This window comes from Genypterus blacodes, unplaced genomic scaffold, assembly GCF_046128005.1.
Source record: "Genypterus blacodes isolate CSIRO-AG114 ecotype Tasmania unplaced genomic scaffold, CSIRO-AGI_Gbla_v1 ptg000127l_1, whole genome shotgun sequence".
Lineage (NCBI taxonomy): Eukaryota > Metazoa > Chordata > Actinopteri > Ophidiiformes > Ophidiidae > Genypterus > Genypterus blacodes.
The window spans coordinates 7,501-28,331 of NW_027466929.1; the positions used below are offsets into that span (position 1 = coordinate 7,501).

A 20,831-nucleotide genomic window follows, 5' to 3' on the forward strand; every position below is an offset into this window, starting at 1 on the left:
TAAGATCAGCTTCCTGAACGGCCCGGAACCAGAGAAGAAGAGGCTGAACACTGAGGTCATATAGAGGGACAGAGCCTGAGCTCCAGCAGAGCAACAAACAGACAGAGCGACAGGAAGACGCTCTCTCTCTCTCTCCCTGGCAGCAGCAGCTGTAAGGAGCAGGGTCAGAGGTCAGAGGTCAGGTGGGGTCAGGGCACCATGGGGCTTCACTCTGTAACTACATGTCATATCTAATCAAGCCCAGCAGGGGGCGTCGGCCTGCAGCGGCTCAGCAGGACAGACGGACACACAGAGTCACCCAAACAGAGCAACCGGCCGTCAGAGCCACTCTGGACACGTAGAGTTTCACACCTGCATCAATCTGTTTGTTACCTGTGTTGCCATAACAACAGAGCTGTTGAGTTGCCATTTGATGAGTTCTGTATGACAGCTGTGTGTGTGTGTGTGTGTGTGTGTGTGTGTGTGTGTGTGTGTGTGTGTGTGTGTGTGTGTGTGTGTGTGTGTGTGTGTGTGTGTGTGTGTGTGTGTGCTGATGAACATACATGTAGTTGATAGCACTGCGTCTCCATGGAGACATCAAAGCTGATTTATGGGTGTAATTTATTCTGGGATGTGAGGTTTTATTTTTTATACTGGATTCTGTGCAATAAAGCTGTGAATGAAGTGAAGCTTCATGTTTCTGCTGCGGCTCAGGGAGGAAACTTGATTTACTGATCCAATCTGATGAGAGGAGCAGAGAGCCTCAGAGTCTGAGCCACAGGAAGTAACTCCATCTCTAACCCTCTGATACAGGAGGAAGAGAGAGTCTGAGTCTTTACACAAACATGACTCAGTGGAACATCTGACTCTTGTGTTCACGTGTTCAGGACTTTATTGTGTTATGTTTCTGCAGCGTGTGTGAGCCTGAGCGTCCTGATGTTTGGGTGTTACCTTCCTCTCAGACGCCTCCTCCTCTTCCTCAGGGTCGTGTCCGGCTCAATAAGCTCTCATATCACAGCCGCGCCCCGACACCCGACACACACAGGAAGTCTGAGTACTCAGAATAAACTGAGACTGGAGTCTGTTTGATTTATGATGCATCGGGAAGGAGGAGATGGAGGAGCAGAGTCTGGACCTGATCCCCCTGAGGCCCTGATCCCCCTGAGGACCTGATCCCCCTGAGGACCTGGTCCCCCTGAGGACCTGGTCCCCCTGAGGACCTGATCCCCCTGAGGACCTGGTCCCCCTGAGGCCCTGATCCCCCTGAGGACCTGATCCCCCTGAGGACCTGATCCCCCTGAGGACCTGATCCCCCTGAGGACCTGGTCCCCCTGAGGACCTGGTCCCCCTGAGGACCTGATCCCCCTGAGGACCTGATCCCCCTGAGGACCTGGTCCCCCTGAGGACCTGGTCCCCCTGAGGACCTGATCCCCCTGAGGACCTGGTCCCCCTGAGGACCTGGTCCCCCTGAGGACCTGTTCCCCCTTTGACTCGCTGCATAATGCCTGTTCTACTGAGCTCATTCTGGCAGGCAGCATCTCATATAATACCTGCAGTCATAAATCAGGATCTTCACTGTGAATGTTCAGACTTATGACTGCAGGTATTCTATGAGATGCTGCCTGCCAGAACGAGCTCAGTAGAACAGGAAGTAGGCAGAGAGAGTAAAGGCCCTCTGTGCTACATCATCTTCATCCTCCTCCTCACCCTCTCCTAATGAAGGAAGCAGAGTCTGTGTTTCTTACGAAGCTGTAAACAGATTTATTATTATGACATCAGAGCAGCACAGCGACCCGACAGAGCAGAACGTACATTCATCCGGTTTACACACAACTGGAATAGAAACACACTGTACACAGAAATACACAACTGCCTATTGCCTATAAGTCACTTGGTGTGTTAAGGTATTGTGCCGTCACTCCAACTGATCTAGTCTATGTACAGGTGCTACATCAAACCATGCAGAGCACGTGATTGGCTGCTAGCTATCAGGTGATCTGGCAGCCCGGGCCAGAGAAGTGCAGTGCAGGAAACCAAACCAGGAACAGTCAAACCCAAAGAACAAAAGGAAACGGTGAGGAGTGTTACAGGAAGTGGGCGTGTCACATCTCAGTCTCAGTCAATAAGCTCTCACCTAGACCTGATGTCAGCAAGACCATCTGGGGGCCGGAGTCTGTAAGGTCAGAGAACGGAAAGGTTTAGAGCTTTACACTTCTACATCCTTACATTGATCACTTTGATTGACAGATGTCCTTCCTCAGAGACACGAGGCGTCCTGATGTTCAGACATGAGTCTAGACTGAAGCGGTCTGAACCAGATTCCTGTTAAACCAGAAAACACAGTAGAAATACAAAATGTTCTCGTCCCACTAAGGACAACTGTAGAGGACAGAACCAGGACCATACTGGACCAAGCTGGGACCGACCTGGCCTACACTGGGCTGGACTGAGCCGTCAGAGGAATGTTCAGACATGGAACACTCTGACCCCTCCTCCCCACAGTCAGAGGACAAGATGGACATTAGCCTAGCAGTTAGCATGGTAGCTATGTCCCTGCTTCAGTGTCCAGTGTCTCTAACATGTTTGCAGCTGAACATCATTCATCATCAGTTTGAGTGTAACTGTCCCTGCTTTAACTAGCAACGAGAGGTAAGCTATCGTTAGCTTACCAGCGTGGCACCGTTATGTTTGCTGTTTGTTTGAGTGGCAGCTTGTCAGTGGCCTGTGTCTGCATGTAGATGATTCAGAGAGAGCTCCTCTTTGTTTGTGTGTCTGGTTTAGCCTCCTGAGCACCAAACCTGCTTAGCTTAACTTAGCCTAGCTTAGCTCCATCACACAGAACACACACCTCCAACAACTGTAAATGATTCACAAAAGACATTTTCTGAGCTGATAAACTTGTTAGCTATTCATCCCCATTCCTCCAGTCTTTGTGCTAAGCTAGGCTAAACTCCTCCCGGACCCGTCTATGTCCTGGATGCACATGTCCCTCTGCTAGGTGAGCCAGAGGCGTGTTGATGAGGAGATCAACCCTTACTGCTGTGGGGGAGCCAGGCCGGGGGGGGGTACTTGTCCATGATTGGCAGCAGAGCGCTGCTGGAGGCGGGGCCTTCCTGTTGGGGCGGGGCATCCTTGTCGTCGTCCTCCTCCCCCTCAGACAGCAGGTCGCAGATCTGCTGCTGCAGCTCCGGGCTGATGTTGTTCTCAGCCAGAACCAGAACCCGCAGACTGGTGGGGTAGTTCTCCACCATGTCCAGGAACACCTGAGGACCAGAACCACACAGTGTGACTGAACAGGTCCACTACACACACACACACACACACACACACACAGACCTCCTCCACCGGACTACAGACACAGACACACATTTGTAGATACTCTACTCTCTATGTGTGTGTGTGTGTGTGTGTGTGTGTGTGTGTGTGTGTGTTTTGACCTGAGTCAACTCACTGACAGAAGTTAAGACAAAATAAAATATGTGGATTTATGGAATAATGTCTTGAAGAAATCTGTTTAAAGTCACACATACAAGTGAGCTCGACTGAGAGGAGAGGAAGAGGAAGAGGAGCAGAGGAAGAGGCTTTGATCGAAGAGGAGGAGAAGTGAAAGCCTGCAGGTGATCCAGCTGGACCAAACAGACACACACACACTCACACACACACACTTTCCTCTCTGTCTGTGGCAGAGGGACAATCTGGGCATCGTCAAGCTTCAAAGGGATCAGATGTTGGACCTCAGGGCTGTGTGGGGATCAGGTTCATGTGTGTGGTTCTGTTTGGGTTCATGCACTCAAAGGGATCGAAAGAGCAACGCCTCCCTCTAGTGGACAAGCAAATAAACAGCTGCAGGACTGAACACTGAGTATCAGAGCAGCGATGATGGGAGGAAGTTGAACTCACCTGTGCTGACTGGTTAGTGAGTCCAGTTCCCTCCAGGTCCAGGACCTCCAAGGTTCTGCTGGACGCAACGGCAACTGCCAGCATCCCAGCAATCGGATCTCCTGCAGACAGGAAGAGGTGAACAGTGAAAACCAGAACCAGAACCAGAACAAAGTGACAGGGTGTGTGTGTGTGTGTGTGTGTGTGTGTGTGTGTGCGGTACCTAGAGGGTTGTAGTCCAGGTTGAGCACTCGGAGCTGTGAGCTGTGAGCCACAGCGATGGCCAGACGAGCCCAGCCCTTGGTGCTGATCCCTGGGTTGGCGCTCAGCGTCAGCTCCCTGAGGCCTGCAGAGGAGGAAACTCATGATTACAACCAACAAAGCCCAGCTGCAGGTCCTGCTGCAGGTCCTGCTGCAGGTCCTGCTGCAGGTCCAGCTGCAGGTCCTGCTGCAGGTCCTGCTGCAGGCCCCGCTGCAGGCCCTGCTGCAGGCCCTGCTGCAGGCCCGCTGCAGGTCCTGCTGCTGGTCCAGGCGGACCACACTGGACACGTGCAGGTGCTGTTACCTGACTTGGCTCCGTCGGGGGGCAGCATCCCACAGATCAGACCCAGAGCCTGGTCTCCCAGCATGCAGTCTCCCAGGTCCAGACAGACCAGCGTGGGGTGTGTGGACAGGGCCGGGTTCAGGGTCACCAAGCCGGCGTCCAGGAGGGGGCTGCCGTGGAGACTGGACAGGAAAGAAAGGACAGTGAAGCACCAAGAGGTTCCCAGCTGCCCTTTGACCCCAGGGTGATGAACCTTTTAATCAACTTTGCTGTGCAGACTTTAGGCAGAGTCTGCATGTCTCCTTTGAAGGAGCGGAGGACATGAGGACATAAACTTAGATCTATAATGTTTTATGCTCTATTCTATATTCTGGTTGAAACATTTCTGATTTAATGTTTAGATAGATAGATAGATGGGTGGCAGGCAGTGGCTCAGTGGGTAGAGCTTCCGCTTGGGAACCTGAGGGTTGCCGGTTCGAGCCCCTGCCAAGGTGCCCCTGAGCAAGGCACCGAACCCTCAATTGCTCCCCCCTCTGCGAAGGGGGTCGCTTTGGATAAAAGCGTCAGCCAAATGATCGTAATGTAATGTAATGTAATGGATGGATGGATTGATGGATGGATTGATTGATGGATGGATGTGCAGTGGCGTGGCGTGGCGGTGGTCCACTCACAACAGCGTCTGCAGGGAGCGGTTGGCCTTCAGGGCGTCGGCCAGGTGTCTTGTGCGGTTGATGCTGGAGACGACGCCCAGGTTGAGGTTGAGCTGTGCAAGGCTTCGTGACTCGGCGACGCTGCGACACACGCGGCCAAAGTCTCGGTCTGACAGCTGGCAGGGCAGCCCCGGACGGACAGCAGGCGCACGCTGTCCTCCTTCAGGCTCTCACAGATGTCCTGCACCTCCGCCGCAGACAGAAGCTCTCCTGTGATCTGGATGGACGCAGGCAGCATCCTGAGCCGGGCCGGGACAGGCAGGGACGGGACGGGACGGGACGGGACGGGACAGGCGGCACTGGGAGCTGCGGTCAAGAAGGAAACTAGAAGAAAAGTCAACAGTTACTCAGATGTTTATGTTCCAGGACAGACTGAACCACACTGTCTGCTCACTTTCTTTTCATAGGTGAGCTGGGGGTGAGGGGGTGTGACCCACTTTGTTATTGGCTGAGCCCAGATCACAGAGGGTCAAAGTTATATCAGTCTGTAACTAAGCTCCATGTAGAGGAGCTTTGGAGGCTCTAACACCTGATCACGGATCCATCAGGGTCCATCAGAGACCTACAGACCTGAAGAGGAGGAGGAGAACATCTACACACTGAGGTCAGAGGTGAAGATGAGGAAGAGGAGGAAGGATTTGTAAAGCAGACCTCAGGTTCAGAGTTGATCCCGTCCAGCAGGGGGCGCTGTGGCGGCTCGCACCTGCGTCCTGCATGCAAAGTCACTTTATTCCACATTGTTGGCGTCACTTCACTTTATTTTGGGTCAAATTGATCAGAATCAGAATGAAGTCAAAGAAACTTTGACACTTTTAATCAAACATTAATCTTCCTCATCGTTTCCTCTTCATCTAAACAAACAGAGTTATTTAATGGTGAAAGAGTTTGGTTAACAATTTTATGATCACTATTGCATTTGAAATGTGTGACGTCATCGTGTTTGACTCATGTGGCTCCTCACTTCACGCAAACCAATGATTGATCAGCTATTGATCAGTAGAGGTCCTGATAGACTTAACGAGCTGATCAGTTTGAGATGAGACACTCAGTCACTTAACACTAAAGAGAGCCGATTTACGATAATCAATGAATCTGATCAGGTACTGGAGGAGCGGGTCACCTCCAGGCGGTTCTGACTGGAACCAATCATCTGATCGGATTGATCACCGTGACCTCGGGCTCTGATTGACGTTCCATAAAGGTGTTCAATTAACCTGATAAAATATCGATCAGCTCACGCGGGGACGGTCGGGAGTTTCACGCGCTGATGTCATCGTCCGCTGCTTCGGTACCGCTGATCTCGCCGCAGGCCACGCGCTGGTTCTGATCCACACCGGCCATCCGTGATCGATCCCGGTACGAACCGATCGATCAGTTCGATCCGGTGCAATGAGCACAGCGGGGAGCGGGGCTCGGTGACCCACAGACGGTGCGTCGGTGTGTTGACTCGGTGAGTCCCGGTGTGTTTCTGCAGGTGACCGAGCGTTACTATGAGAGACAGAGAGGAGCCGGAGCAGCGAGAGGGCTCACTCTGAGCCGCTCACCGGGACCGGGACCGGGACCAGGACCAGGACCGGGACCGGGACCGGGACCTAGCAGCACAGGTCACAGGAGAGTCCCAAGTCCTCAGGTTTAGACTTCACTGTAAAGGACAAGAATCATTTCCACTGTTATTTCACACAAACTGCAGATTCCTTTTAAAATTTGCATTCATTACTTTATTTATTTTAATACATCAAATTAGATGGAAATACAAAGCAAATATCAGGAAAAACTCACTCTCGCATTTAATCTCGGGTTTGGTGAAGTAGTCCGAATGTCTTCATGTCAGAGGAGACAGGAGACATGACGTCATACTAACTTATTTGCACTTTAGTATGAATAAATAAAACTACAGATTATTTATGGACTGAAATCGGGCCAACAAAGATCAAGATGCTTTAAGAAAATAACATTTAAACAACAAACTGTAGCGTGAAAGAGTCAGGAAGAGAAAAGTCTGGTTTTAAAAAGCGACGACAGACAGAAATGTGACAATCAGGATCATATTATATTAAATATTATATTATATTATATATGTGATCATTCATATAGAATCTAATCTAATATCACATTTAGTCTTTAAATGAGTCAAACCCGAGTGATGCCTCTTCTTCATAAACGATCCTCACCTCGTTACGCCACCGGAAATCAGCTGCGCCAGCCCGTGTTTACCCTCTGATCACGTGACCTCCACCTGAAGGCTCATCGTGTTTACTGACTATTGATTATTGATAACAATCAGTAAATTGGCAGATCACACAGGGAGCTTAGATTCTGGAGCTTCACCGGCCTGTGAAACCACTATCACTCACTGCGATTTCCGGTTTTCAAAATAAAAGATATAATGAAACATGCAAACAGAAGAAAGAACAAGTCGACCTGAGCTAAATTGATCCGAACACGAGAAAGGAAAAGATCCGCTGTGTCTGCAAACATCAAACTGCGTCACTGCGTCACTGTGAGAGAAACGTGTAGGTTAAGATCACAGGGAGAAACTTCAACAGCAATACTGTGTCATACATGTGTCATACATGTTATATCCCCACATCAGTGTGCGCACTGGGGCTGTGTTTATATAAGTGATGACCCAACACTGAGGCTCATTAAGCCACAGGTTTTGTAAAACCCTAAGAAGCGAGGAAGAGTCGCCTGCTCATTGCGTTTCCTGTTCCGGCGTTGTGACATCTGACGTTTGGCGGAAGTGCAGCCAACATCTAGCAGCTAAAGCTAACGTCCATCAGCCCGAAGCTCCAGACAGACAGACAGACAGACAGCAGGTAAGAGACGCGAACAGTGCGGCGCGAAAACACTAAACAAAGAGAGAAGCGAGTAGCGGCAGCGTGTAGCGTGTAGCGGAGCAGCGAGTCTGTTAAAGAGAAACACCTGTTAGCTGTTAGCTTCACCAGGCTGACACACAGTCAGGGAACGAGACCACCGAGTGTAAAGACAAACACCCAGAGTCTACAGCGGAGGCACGGTGACGGGTTAGAGCCGCCTGTAAAGACTCACAGGTGACTCACAGGTGACTCGGACCGCACCGAGTCACAGTTCAACCAAAGCTACAGCGGACTGGAGGGTGGAGGACGGGGTTAGAGTCAGGGTGCGTTTGTTTACTGACTTAGGCTGACTGACTGAGGCTGACAGAGGAAGTTTAAAAGAGAATGTAAACAGAATGACTATTTCACTCTCTGTCTGTCTGTCTGTCTGTCTCTCCTCAGTACCTCCTGTCCGTCTGTGGATGGACGTGGCGAGCTCAGTGATGGGACCAGAGAGAGTCTTACCGAGCTCAGAGGACGACCTGGGCGAGGACGAGCGCCCGGTGGCAGCAGCAGCATGGAGTGAAGGTGGAGGTGAGGAGGAGGAGGAGGAGGAGGGGGGCGTGCAGGTGGAGGTGGATGGAGAAGAGGAAGAGGCGGCGAACGACAGCGGCTCTTATTACTATCAGCCTCTGAACCAGGAGCCGGACGGCCTGAACGCCACGGGGCCGGAGGAGGACGAGCAGGAGGGGGCGGGGCCTGAGGAGGGGGCGGTGACGCATGCGGAGCAGCTAGAGCAGGTCCAGGAGAGGATAGAGGTGAGAGGTCACAGCTGAGCTTTGAGCCGAGGGCCGCGTGCTTCAGTCTAACTCGTCTCCTGGGTTTGTGCCGTGCAGGTGATGGGCCTCCACCTCCCTGAAGCTCCGCCTCCTGACAGCGACGAGGAGCAGGACGCAGACGGAGCTGCGGCCGTGCGAAGCCGCGCCTCCATCCCCATGGACGAAGGTAAGACCGTCGTCACAGGAAGGAGGGTTGATTGATCCATCAGAACTCCAGCCGGAAGGTTAAAGAAGGAAACGGAGCAAAGACAGACTTAGGCTCAGGACCTTTAAAGTGTTTGTTTGTTTGGTATTCATCTCTATTCTGGTTGGTTGACTGATTGGTTTCCTCCCATGTTTGGCGCCCCCTGCAGACCACGTGGAGCTGGTGAAGAGGACAATGGCGGCGGTGGCGCTGCCGTCGCTCGGCGTGCCGGCGTGGGCGATGGAAATCTCTGATGATCAGTGGAAGGACATGGTTCAGAACACGCTGCAGAGCCGGCAGAGCTCCGGGTCGCTGCACCTCAACCGCAAACACAACAACTGACCCTGAAGGCACCACGGCCCCTTCAGGAGCACAGGCCGCTACAGAGGAAGTCAACATCTGATCCTGAATTCATTTCTTCTGTGTTCTTCTTCTACATGTGTGGTTTCCCAGGCAGGAGTTTAGATGTGACTCATTCCCTCAGTTTGGTCTGTCAGGCTCAGCACTGGACTGTTTCCCCCCCAACAAGGTCTGACAACAGGACACTATGGAAGAAGACCTGTGCCCTGAGCTTTGCCTCACAGGCCCACAGCCTCCTCCTCGCTGCCAGCTCACCTCTAAACCAACAGTAACCAAGGTGACGAGGTGAAGCTCTGAGCTCAGCAGAGACTCAGCCTCAGACTCAGCTCAGGTGCTGCTACATTCTGTCCTGTCGACCCTCCACAGGTGAAATGACGTCACCATGTGGGAACAACACACCTCCTCTCCCAGGAACGTCTCAACCAAGAGTTAGATTAAAGATGAAGTCGTTTCCTTTAGGTGTTTAGTTCTTTCATGTTTGTGTCCATGTGACCTTTGACCTTTTCTGGGGAGGCTCTGCTGGTCTCTGGTCCAGAGCTTCACATGTGGAGCTTCACGTCTGATGATGAACGTTGTGCGATCCAGACCTGATCTCCCTCCTGACAGAAACCACGTCAGTCCTGCATCTGCTCCGTCCGTCTGTCAGCTGCATCTGTGCTCAGTCAGTCAGTCAGTCACTCACCCTGTCCTTCATTCAGCCAGCAGACATCACATGAGCTGTGATCACATGGGACATTGTAGATGTTATTTGTTATGATTCCTTTTATCTCCACCGCTTCTCTTCTTCTCTTGAGTCTTTTAGTTTTGTGTTAATCATAAGAAATGAAGTTGTTGTGGGAGTTTGGAGTAGAGAAGGTCTCACTTTAAAGCAGGAGAGCAGAACCTGGTCCTCTCTGTGGAGGTCAGGCCTGGGTGTGGCCTCTCCTCACATATACGTTATGATGTCATCTCAGTGTTCACTTCTACCACAACAGCATCCAGAGCAAACGTCTCCCTCCAGAGCATCTGTGTGAGAACTCTGGGGGGGAATGTTTAGTTTGAAGTAGCAGTGAGGTATTCCAGTTCACTTTGAGTTTTATTCCACAGTGAAAGCATCCGAGCACCCTGATGTGAGGAGGGTGGTATGAACTGTCCTTACCTGAGCTCCTCCTCCTGCTCCACATCAGATCTGACACATACGGCAAAAATACCAGAATTAGAACGAGAAAAAGAAATGCTGCTGCTGCTCGGCTCTGCAGAGAAGAGAAGAGAAGAGGAGGAAGAACACCAGCAGCTCTGGAACAGGAAGTCCAGTCCACCTTGTGACCCTGATGGCCTTAATGACAGAGCAGACGCAGTGCAGAGGTCAAACTCCCTCACCTTCTGTTCTACAGGACTCACATTCCACCTCCAAGCCTTTGGTTGATTGTTTGAAGTTGTTTTAATGATTTGTTGAGTGTAAATATGAACATACAGATCAGATAAGTCCAGATGTCAAACATGTCCACTTTATTTCTTTGTTTGGTTCTGTACATACATGAACATCTGTACAAAATCTGACTGTAGTACCATGGAATGCTCCACCTAATAAAGTACAGCGTCTGTACAGGATGATGAAGCAGCATTCAGATCAATGTGTCCACACCAGAGACACGCCCCCCTGCTGTGTGTCCACACCAGAGACACGCCCCCCTGCTGTGTGTCCACACCAGAGACACGCCCCCCTGCTGTGTGTCCACACCAGAGACACGCCCCCCTGCTGTGTGTCCACACCAGAGACACGCCCCCCTGCTGTGTGTCCACACCGGAGACACGCCCCCCTGCTGTGTGTCCACACCAGAGACACGCCCCCCTGCTGTGTGTCCACACAAGAGACACGCCCCCCTGCTGTGTGTCCACACCGGAGACACGCCCCCCTGCTGTGTCCTCGTCATGGCATCTGGCCGCTGGACAAAAGGACGGCAGGCAGCAAACATAAATGGAGTCCCTGATTAAAGGAGCATAGATCCAGTAGATCCCCAGTGTTCCTGTCTCCTGGAGCTCCTTCCCTCACTCAGCTGTCTGTCTGTCTGTCTGTCTGTCCTTAGTAGAACATGATGTCGCGTGAACCTGCGCAGGCTCCTTCATCTCATTAGAGACCAAACATGTGACTCCTTGAAGACACCACATGGTGGCGCTCCATGTTTAACTGTAACTTCACACAGCTCAGCTTTGTGTCACTAAACTCACCAAGTAGCCGATGTAAACGTGTGTTGTGTGGATTATTGATACCTTTGTCCTGATAAGTTCATGATCAGTGATCAATACTTCAGGTTCATGTGGAGGATCTGGTTAAACTGGCCTGATCTGTGTGATGAAGACGAGCAGACTCACAAGGTCCAAACCAACTTGGACCGTCTATAACTGGTGGTCAGGACGCCGTTTTGTCCAGCGGCCAGCGAGGTGGGAGGGGCTAATCCCCACCTGTGGACACGCCCACATGCAACAAAGAGACTGACTGATGAAAGGAGAGGACAGCTGTGTAAACATGAGGGCGTGGCCAACAGCCCAGCTACCAGACACGCCCCCTTCTCCCCTACACTGAGCCTGAACACAGATGTTAGTCCATCTTAGTCCCATCAGGATGATTGTTTGTGCGCGCAGACACACACACCGCAGTGTGTGACCAACATGTGAGTTAACTGCAGGTCCTTCCTCAGTTTACAGAACACACACACAGATGAAGTGGGGAGATGTTTGGGGTTAAAGGTCACAGGAAAGCAGTGGCTAAATGAAGCTAAAGGGGCGTTTGGTGTTTCTGTTGCATTGTGTTGCTTTGGAATGGGTCAAAGTGCAGTGTGGCTTAAAAACAAACACAATCCTAAAGTGACACTGGGCACACACACTTCCTCTGCTCTGGGTCAGAACTCCTCACTCTGTGCTATGAAACACTGCAGAATGTCAAAGTTGAACGTCGGTAACTTTAAATGTGACCTTAGTCACAGGAAGTGAACATGACATCACATTGTGTGTTGTGTTGTCATGATGCAGTGTGAGACTCACCGCCTTACAGGCTCAAACCAGAACGCACACAGGCCAGGAGAGAGGAGCCCACATCCACACACACAGGGAACCATGATGGAGCTTCTGTCTGATGAGAACAAGTGTCAGGTTTATAAACTCTTTATGGATCCTGGATCTGAACACGTCAGGATTCTGAGGTCCATTACTTCCAAACTGAGGTTACATTCTCTAAGCTCTCTCAGTGTGTAGATGTTCTTCTTCTCTTCAGGTCTGTAGGGGTCCATTAGAGACCTACAGACCTGGAGAGAAGAAGAACATCTCCCCTACACCCCCAGCGTTGTTTTAATCCTGTTGTAATGACATCACCTGACCTTTAGGTGGCAGAGTTCAGTCTTTATCTGTAGGTCAGAGAAGTTTATCTCCATTCATAACAAATTCCATCAGTCATGTTTCTTTAAAGTCAAGTGGAGCTGATCTTGAGTGTCTGAGCCCAAGTGGACCTCTGATCCGGTTCTGTTCAGTCAGACTCAGAACCTCATGTTGAAGGTTCCATGATGAAGCACCGCAGTCGCACATGCAAGGGAGCGAAGACGATCCATGTGAGGGAGCGACTCCACACAGGGGAAATGGGGAGTGGCTTACAGATGGGACGTAGAGTTGTCAGAACGTGGGACACTGATGGCGTGGAGTCGGCCCCCCTGCGGGTCCAGGTTTGGGTCGGCCCGTTCCAGCTCCAACCTGAGGCCGGTTTACTGAGGGATTTATTTAATTCATAATGGATTGTAAAAGCATCTAAAGCAGAGCGACGGCCCGATGCTGATCTGACATCAAACAGACACAGAGAAGAAGAAGAAGAAGGAGAAGGGTCAGATGATTTCTCCAGTTAGGGAAATGTTCACTAAGTTGTGAAAGGTGTTAAACGCCTCGGACCAAGATGGCGGCCATGAAAGAAGGAAGGTCACGTTGATCTGTCAGGAGTGGAGAGGAGGGAGATGATTTCATCCATTCCATCTTCTGATACGATTCTAGACACCGACAGGGAGAGGCTGGAGCTTCTACAGAGTGTCCTACTTGTAATGACCACAGGGGGGCAGGGTGTCCCAGTCTGGTTTTAACGGGGAATCAGACGTGAACATGAACGCAGCATCAGTCTGGAAATCTGAACCTGTCCAATCAGATTCTGGACCAGTTTGAACGACTCCTACTTCCTCTTATGAGAGAGGGGGCGGGGCCAGGCGCATCGGGGACCGCCTCCCCTCGTCAGAGAGCCTCCTGATTGGCTGTCAGGTACTCCTCAGCTCGTTTGTGCGCCTCCAGAGCTTTGATAGTGTAGACGTCCTGAGGAAGCTCCGACTTCCTCCTCATCAACACCTTTTCCTTCTTCAGGTCCTTCATACCCTGGAGACAGACAGACAGACAGACAGACAGACAGAACAAGAGAAAGAGCTGTAACAACACGTCATCAACGCCACCTGTGTGTGTGTGTGTGTGTGTGTGTGTGTGTGTGTGTGTGCGCGCACCTGTGAGGCTTCACTCTCCACCGTCTTCTTCAGCAGCTGAATGTCCTCAGCTGTTGGCGTCTCTGTTTCCATCGAGTACACAGCTAAACCACTGTCACTGAACAGCATGTACTACACACACACACACACACACACACACACACACACAAATGTCATCATAAAATCCTTTACAGGACCCCCCCGCCCACACACACACACACACACTCCTCTGGATGACTCACCTCATCCTGTGGGTGGAGTCCAGGACGGACAGGATGAAGTTTACCGATCTGATAGGAACACACACACACAAACACACACACACACACACACACACACACACACACACACACACAAACACACACACACACACACACACACACACACACACAGAACATCAGAGAGGAGTCTGAGGAGGAGCCATGGGGGGCGGGGTCAGTAGAGGGGGGAGGAGTCAGGGTGGTACCTGTGGGTTCTGTTTGGCGAGCTCCTCTATCTTGTGCCAGATCTCCTCTCTCTCCTTCAGCTTGTATTTCTCCCTGCAGCACAGACAAACAGTGTGACCTTTGACCCCGCGTGTCACCGTCATGTCCAAAGCACTCCAGTTTGTGACTCCTCCCACTGTGTGAAGGAAAGCCAACTTGACACCTACGCTTGTGTCCACGTGTCAGCAGACCAGCGGGCCGACGCCACAGACGCCTGAAGACGCCGCTCAGCTACAGACAACAGGGACTCCAAACACAGCGTCTCCTAGCAACCATCACTGGCTGGTTACCTGAAGCCCATCTCCATCCAAACCATTTAACATTCCATCGTTTCTCCAGGAGGAAGAAACCAGGAAACAAGATGAGGCCAGATCAGTGTGTGTGTGTGTGTGTGTGTGTGTGTGTGTGTGTGTGTGTGTGTGTGTGTGTGTGTGTGTGTCTTACTTCTGTTTCTCAGCCTTGTACTGCTGTGTGCAGTCATCAAACAGCTTCTGGTTCATCTCCATGAAGAGCTTCAGGGCGTTATAAATCAGACCATGGATCGTCCTGAGGAGGAGGAAGAGGAGATGAGACATGATCACACACACACACACACACACACACACACACACACACTTACTTGTTCCAGTGGCTCTTGGAGTTCTTGTACAGAGCAGGGAACATGATTGGCAGGATCTTGGCAGCGTTGTCACTGATCAGGCTCATGATGTACTCGTTGTTCCAGTAGTACAGAGCTCTCTCTGCTACCTGCACACACACACACATCAGCATGGTGGTGGTATAGATGAATGAACACACACTTTGTTGAGGTGTAGTTACCTGGAAGTGTGGGCTGGACACACACTTGGCCAGCTGTCTGAAGAGCGGCTCCTGGACTTTCACAAACTCTGAGGGCTCGATGACGTCCAGGATCTCCTCCAGCTCGTTCAGGAACATCACCTCCTTTGGACTGTGTGTCTTGGGCCAGAACTTCAGCAGACCCACAATCACCTGAAACCAAGACGGACCGTGACTGTGTTATGATCAAGCTAACATACAAAACACACACACACAGCTGAACCTGTATGGTGTTGTCAGGGAAACAAGTGGTACAAATGAATGGAAAAGCATCAGACTCACCGGTTCTGTCAGGCTGCTGTCCTTCTCCAGAAACTGGACCACGCAGTACGCTAACTGTAGAGAGAGACAGAGGGAGAAAGAGAGGTGTTGAGGGACACCGTCACCATGTCATGAGACAGGTGTGTGAATAACAGGGACAGACAGGTTGACCTCTGACCTGTGGGTGGTAGACACTGAGGGACTTGACCTTGTGAAGAGGCAGCAGGACTCTGATGAGGAACATCTTGTGTTCTTCTTTGAGCGGCAGAGCAAAGCCGTTGATGATACTGAGGGAGAGACGGAGGAACCATGTGAGCTGGAGAGAAACACCTGGATCTGTGTGTGTGTGTGTGTGTGTGTGTGTGTGTGTTACCTTCCCAGTATCTCCAGCAGCTCAGCTATACCGTTGTGATGTTCTGTCTCATAGATGAACCTGAAGAAGAGTGAGAGCAGTTAGATGTCTCTCCGCTGGTTTGTGATGTTCCTCCTGGTGTTGCTCTGTAGGTTTCTGCTGGTTCTGACCTGTAGAAGATGTTATTGATCTGGCGGCGGATGTAGGCACGAAGGCCCAGGAACTTCCCATAGATCCGGTGGAGGATGGTCTTCAGGAAGTCTCTCTCTCTGGGATCTTCGCTGTCAAACAGCTCCAGCAGCTGCAGACGGACAGATGACAGGGTCACACACACACACACACACACACACACACACACACACACACACACACACACACACACACACACACACACACACACACACACACACACACACACACACACACACACACACACACACACACACACACACACACACACACACACACACACACACACACACACACACACACACACACACACACACACGTCTTACCGATAATACAAACTTTTGGTCGATGTACTTTTTGGCAACGTTGGGTTGGAAGTCTGGCGACTCCAGGAAACGCAGGAAGAACTCGTACACCAACTGTGGGACGAGAGAGAGACGAGTCACAAGTCTGCTTCAGTGGCTTCACGCCAAGCAGAGACAAGAGACAAGAACGTCTACACGTTTGATCTCACGTGTGGAGAGAGAGAGACAAACAGAGAGAGAGGGAGAGAGAGACAGAACCTGTAGGTGAGGCCAGGCAGCTTCCAGCGTTGGTTCGTCCTCCTCTGGGTCAAACTCTGCTCCAGTCGGGTTTGAGGAAGGAGGAAGAGTCCGAAACAGGTTGACTGAAAACTGAACACACACACAGTCAGGCACCTCAGTGTGTGTGTGTGTGTGTGTGTGTGTGTGTGTGTGTGTGTGTGTGTGTGTGTGTGTGTGTGTGTGTGTGTGTGTGTGTGTGTGTGTCCTCTCACCATGATCACAGCCTCGGGGTAAATGGACTCTGTCACCACGTCACTGTTGTGGGTGATGTACTCCACCATCTCATTAAGCCCCGCCCTCTTCACCTCTTTGTACTTGAGGTCGCTGAGCGGGTCGCTGATGAAGTCGAACAGAACGCAGCACTGACGCAACTTCTGCACAAAGAGCTCCTCACGATCAATGGGCGGGGCATCTGGGGAGGAGAGGAGGAGCTTATTGAGAGGCGCCATAACACTCTCCACCTGTGTTCCATCAAGGTCAGTCAGAGGTCAGTACAGGAAAACATAGGGTTACATTTATCCTCAGACACATTATCATGATGATTACACAATCACAACTACAACAATAACAACCTGACAGCTGAGGCATCACTGTGTGTGTGTGTGTGTGTGTGTGCGTGCGTGCGTGCGTGCGTGTGTGCGTGTGTAAGTAAAGGTACAATGATGGATCACATCTGGATTGATCAGCTGAAGGTTCACATCCCTCCTCACATTGGACTCATTTGTTTGCTGTCTGAATTGGGTTTGACCCAGACTGCTGAGTCATCACATAGAGGAAGAGCTGACGTTATCACCATGGAAACCAGCTATACCAAATTACAACAGCCGTAACACTTCCACTTCACACAAACACAATAGAGTTTCATACATCCCACTACAGTGTAGCGCAGTGTAATACAGTGTAGCGCAGTGTGATACAGTGTAATACAGTGTAGCACAGTGTAATACAGTGTAGCACAGTGTAATACAGTGTAGCGCAGTGTGATACAGTGTAGCGCAGTGTGATACAGTGTAGTGCAGTGTAATACAGTGTAGCGCAGTGTAATACAGTGTAGCACAGTGTAATACATGTAATACATGTAATGCAGTGTAGCGCAGTGTAGCACAGTGTGATACAGTGTAGTGCAGTGTAATACAGTGTAGCGCAGTGTAATACAGTGTAGCACAGTGTAATACATGTAATACATGTAATGCAGTGTAGCGCAGTGTAGCACAGTGTGATACAGTGTAGTGCAGTGTAATACAGTGTAGCGCAGTGTAATACAGTGTAGCACAGTGTAATACAGTGTAGCACAGTGTAATGCATTGTAGCACAGTGTAATACAGTGTAGTGCAGTGTAGTACAGTGTAGCGCAGTGTATCACAGTGTATCACAGTGCAGTGGAGTGTGGTACCTTTGAGAGCAGGCAGTTTCTGCAGCTCTCTGTTCTTGGTCAGGTTGTAGCGAGACGAGCTGTGGCGTCGTTCCTTCTTGACGATCTGAGGTCCTCCTGAATACTTGATCTTGTTGAGTTGGGTTGGGGGGGGCGTGCTGTTACTGGGACGCTTACTGCCACTCTGCTGCTGCTGGGACTGAACACACACACACACACACACACACACACACACACACACACACACACACACACACACACACACACACACACACACACACACACACACACACACACACACACACACACACACACACACACACACACACACACACACACACACACACACACACACACACACACACACACACACACACACAGTGAGCTCAGCACAGAGGCCCCCTGCTGCTGTCTGAAGGCTTCTGTAATGTTGGTAGGTTCATCATTGGTGGGGAACAGAAGCTTTGCTCAGCTTAAATACAGTCATGGTGATTGACAAATTCTGAGCCCAGCAGTGTGTGTGTGTGAGGACCCTGTCTCCTGTCCAGTGTGCAGGTCAGGAGTTGGCCTGAGACAGAACTCGTGTCTTCTCACTCACCTCGTCTGAGTTCTCGGGGGAAGCATCTTTCCCGCTGCTGGCGTTGCTGTTCTTGGTGCTGCTCTTGGCAGATTTGGTGGCCTCCTGTTAGGAGTCACGACAAGCACACGTCAGTCACTGATCACAGTAATAACTCCGGTGACCTGAAGCTATGTTAGAGAGTCAGGACTCATTGTGAGGAGCTGATCAGAACGTTCCTGCTCCTCTTCTTTATCGTATCAAGAACATGTTAGTGCCTCAATAAAACACTGGTAATGACTCCGCATGTGACTCTTTCATTCTAATCACAGATGTGAGAATCCCGTACACAATCCCGAACCACAGAACAAAGACTTCAGGGTCCCACATTCCAACAGAGCGTTTCCTGTGGCGTCATGAGTAAACAAACCTTCACAGCTGTGATGATGAGCATCAAACACTTAAGACTCACAGATCCTTTACAGCACTTTTAGGAAATAGTTTCACACAGAAATGGAAGAGGGATAATGCAGCAGTGAAGGAGTCTGATTGGGTTACAGGCTGGCTCACTTCCTGTGTGAGCCCAGACGCTGCTCAGCTGCTCGGTGTGAGGACGGTCCAGCACTCTGCTCTCCAGGAGACCAGGCCATCATAGAGTAAAGTGTGTGAAGTGTGTGAAGGAGAGCACTAAGAGGAGCTCATGGAGTTAGATGTACAGAGATAAATGATGTCATCATCATCTCTGGAACAGTGAATACAGATGCTGCAGGCATCCTGATGGTCCACACACACACACACACACACACACACACACACACACACACACACACACACACACACACACACACACACACACACACACACACACACACACACACACACACACACACACACAGGTCTCTGGATCCCCTCTCAGCTGATCCCACCTGGACCCACGCAGAGGCGGGGACGGGTCCATCAGCCCAGTCTGGTTCCGAGCAGATGGACCCTGGAGGAGCCGGACCGGAGCTGCGGGCTGAGCAGCTCCTGGTCCGAGCCGAGGAAGGAGGCTCCCTGCTCACGGTGCCGACATTTAAACATCTGGACTCCAAGTTGACAAACTGAGCTGTTAGCTACGAGTTGTAAGCTTAGCCGCCTCTGCTAGTGAGGCCTTAGCATGTTAGGTAGCTAGGTCAGCTAGCCGCTAGCAACACACAAACATTATCGCTGTAAGTCTCAGCAGCTTCCAGGTCCGGTCCGGAGCGGAGCTGTTAGTGCGCCACAGACGCTGCTCACCTTCTCCTTCTTGGTTTTGTTCGGCATGATGGCTCGGTCGGAGGTTTTCACGGAGCTCCGTGACGTTCTTCCCCGGGACGAGACGCTGTCACTCGGTCTGTCCGCGCGAGGCCCGGGCCGCTCTTATTGGCTGTTAGCGAGCCACTCTGCCTGACGACGAGTGGGGGATTTTTGTGATTGGCTGCGGTGCGGATGAGGTAGAAGGGGGCGGGGCAGGAGTGCGTCTCCCCCAGCAACACAACACATGAGACGCCGAACAAACTCCGTGAATCACGAAACGATGAGGTGAACATCATTTCATACCTCCACCAAGGACTAATGGACTACAGGTTTTAGTGTTTGGCCAACTTCGAGAGATACGTTCGGTCTTGGCGGAGGTCCCAGCTGTCTGAGCGTCTTGTTTGATATTAAACCCTATCTGAGCCTGAGACTCAAGCTTCAGGGCCAAAGGTCATCTGCTCCATGAGGAGGGTGGATGAGCTGGAGGCTTTATGGAGGTTTTCTGTGTGTAGTTTGTGTGAGATGTTTCTGAGAGCGTCCCTCAAAACTACAAGGCAAAACTACTCTAACATTTAACATCATGGCAATTAAATGTCTGCTGCATTCGGTTTTGTGTTCATCCAGAAACATGTATAAACATGTATAAGATTCCTTCACTTCCAGGATGTAGGTGACATTCTTCCTGTGCTCTTCTGCCTTAGCCACAGCCTTCTGACCCCTTTGCCTCCTTGTCAGAATAAGGGTGGGGAAAGAATAACTCAGCAAGACTGATATGTTGGAAGCGGCCCTTGATTGGCTACAATCCACACAAGATTGATGTGTTTACTAGTCTGTTGTAGCTCTGACTGCTTCCTGGTAGCCAATGAAAGACAAATGTAATTGAATTCCACATTCTATATAATTCTTTAAGAATGAGATGAACACAAACATTTTTCCTCTAATAGAATTTTATTAAAACTACTGAAGTAACAACTTTTTACAAGACAAGCTGTTTCTTTCTAAAGCGAGACACAGAGCACAGGAAGTGGAGCTTCAGACAACAAAACACAACACGATGCATTTGTTTTTACAAACAGCTTCCTGGATCTTCTGTTCATTGACGACGCCGTTAAGTTTAGAACGTAAACGCTGAGGCTTTCAAACAAA

At 50.7% G+C, this 20,831-nt stretch overlaps 4 protein-coding genes across 5 annotated transcripts in view; 2 read left to right on the forward strand and 2 right to left on the reverse strand.

Moving 5' to 3' along the window:
* Positions 1–651, forward strand: part of dlk2 (delta-like 2 homolog (Drosophila)) — an 8,053-nt gene extending 7,402 nt beyond the window's left edge. Inside the window, exon 6 of the mRNA XM_076162661.1 lies at positions 1–651. This exon is cut by the window's left edge and continues 753 nt beyond it. Coding sequence (XP_076018776.1) covers positions 1–64 — 64 coding nt within the window. The 3' untranslated portion in view covers positions 65–651.
* A 1,065-nt stretch (positions 652–1,716) lies between these two features.
* Positions 1,717–6,984, reverse strand: lrrc73 (leucine rich repeat containing 73). The gene is given in 9 exon segments (XM_076162681.1): positions 1,717–2,152; positions 3,017–3,242; positions 3,880–3,980; positions 4,082–4,204; positions 4,424–4,584; positions 5,074–5,234; positions 5,237–5,436; positions 6,327–6,754; positions 6,892–6,984. Coding segments are annotated over 7 exon segments (957 nt in total). The 5' UTR covers positions 5,351–5,436; positions 6,327–6,754; positions 6,892–6,984; the 3' UTR covers positions 1,717–2,081.
* An 851-nt stretch (positions 6,985–7,835) lies between these two features.
* Positions 7,836–10,507, forward strand: mea1 (male-enhanced antigen 1). Of its 2 annotated transcripts, XR_012964796.1 has the most exons (5): positions 7,836–7,931; positions 8,373–8,728; positions 8,807–8,915; positions 9,103–9,445; positions 9,845–10,507. XR_012964796.1 is itself a non-coding variant. In XM_076162682.1 (4 exons), the coding sequence occupies exons 2-4, from the start codon at positions 8,393–8,395 to the stop codon at positions 9,273–9,275; spliced, it is 618 nt and encodes a 205-aa protein (XP_076018797.1). In that variant the 5' UTR covers positions 7,836–7,931; positions 8,373–8,392; the 3' UTR covers positions 9,276–10,507. The 2 variants fall into 2 exon arrangements, 1 of the variants encoding a protein (XP_076018797.1); XM_076162682.1 differs by having other exon boundaries at positions 9,103–10,507.
* A 257-nt stretch (positions 10,508–10,764) lies between these two features.
* Positions 10,765–19,796, reverse strand: ppp2r5d (protein phosphatase 2, regulatory subunit B', delta). Its single transcript, XM_076162680.1, has 17 exons — positions 19,686–19,796; positions 18,453–18,536; positions 17,876–18,053; positions 16,695–16,894; positions 16,462–16,572; positions 16,225–16,317; positions 15,880–16,010; positions 15,731–15,790; positions 15,536–15,644; positions 15,379–15,432; positions 15,079–15,249; positions 14,879–15,006; positions 14,704–14,805; positions 14,241–14,313; positions 14,017–14,064; positions 13,796–13,906; positions 10,765–13,673 (listed from the first exon to the last, which is right to left on the reverse strand). Exons 1-17 carry the CDS (start codon positions 19,710–19,712, stop codon positions 13,536–13,538), a joined length of 1,818 nt encoding a protein of 605 aa, XP_076018795.1. The 5' UTR covers positions 19,713–19,796; the 3' UTR covers positions 10,765–13,535.
* Positions 19,797–20,831: the final 1,035 nt, after the last annotated feature.

Excerpts from the sequence above, each read along its gene's own strand:
- mea1 (XM_076162682.1), top strand. The coding sequence starts at position 8,393 with ATGGACGTGGCGAGCTCAGTGATGGGACCAGAGAGAGTCTTACCGAGC. Across the intron at positions 8,729-8,806 it reads AGGTCCAGGAGAGGATAGAG|GTGATGGGCCTCCACCTCCC; the intron begins GTGAGAGGTCAC and ends TGTGCCGTGCAG. Across the intron at positions 8,916-9,102 it reads CTCCATCCCCATGGACGAAG|ACCACGTGGAGCTGGTGAAG; the intron begins GTAAGACCGTCG and ends CGCCCCCTGCAG.
- ppp2r5d (XM_076162680.1), bottom strand. The coding sequence starts at position 19,712 with ATGCCGAACAAAACCAAGAAGGAGAAG. Across the intron at positions 15,433-15,535 it reads TCAGTGTCTACCACCCACAG|TTAGCGTACTGCGTGGTCCA; the intron begins GTCAGAGGTCAA and ends CTCTCTCTACAG. Across the intron at positions 15,250-15,378 it reads ACAGCAGCCTGACAGAACCG|GTGATTGTGGGTCTGCTGAA; the intron begins GTGAGTCTGATG and ends TCTTGGTTTCAG.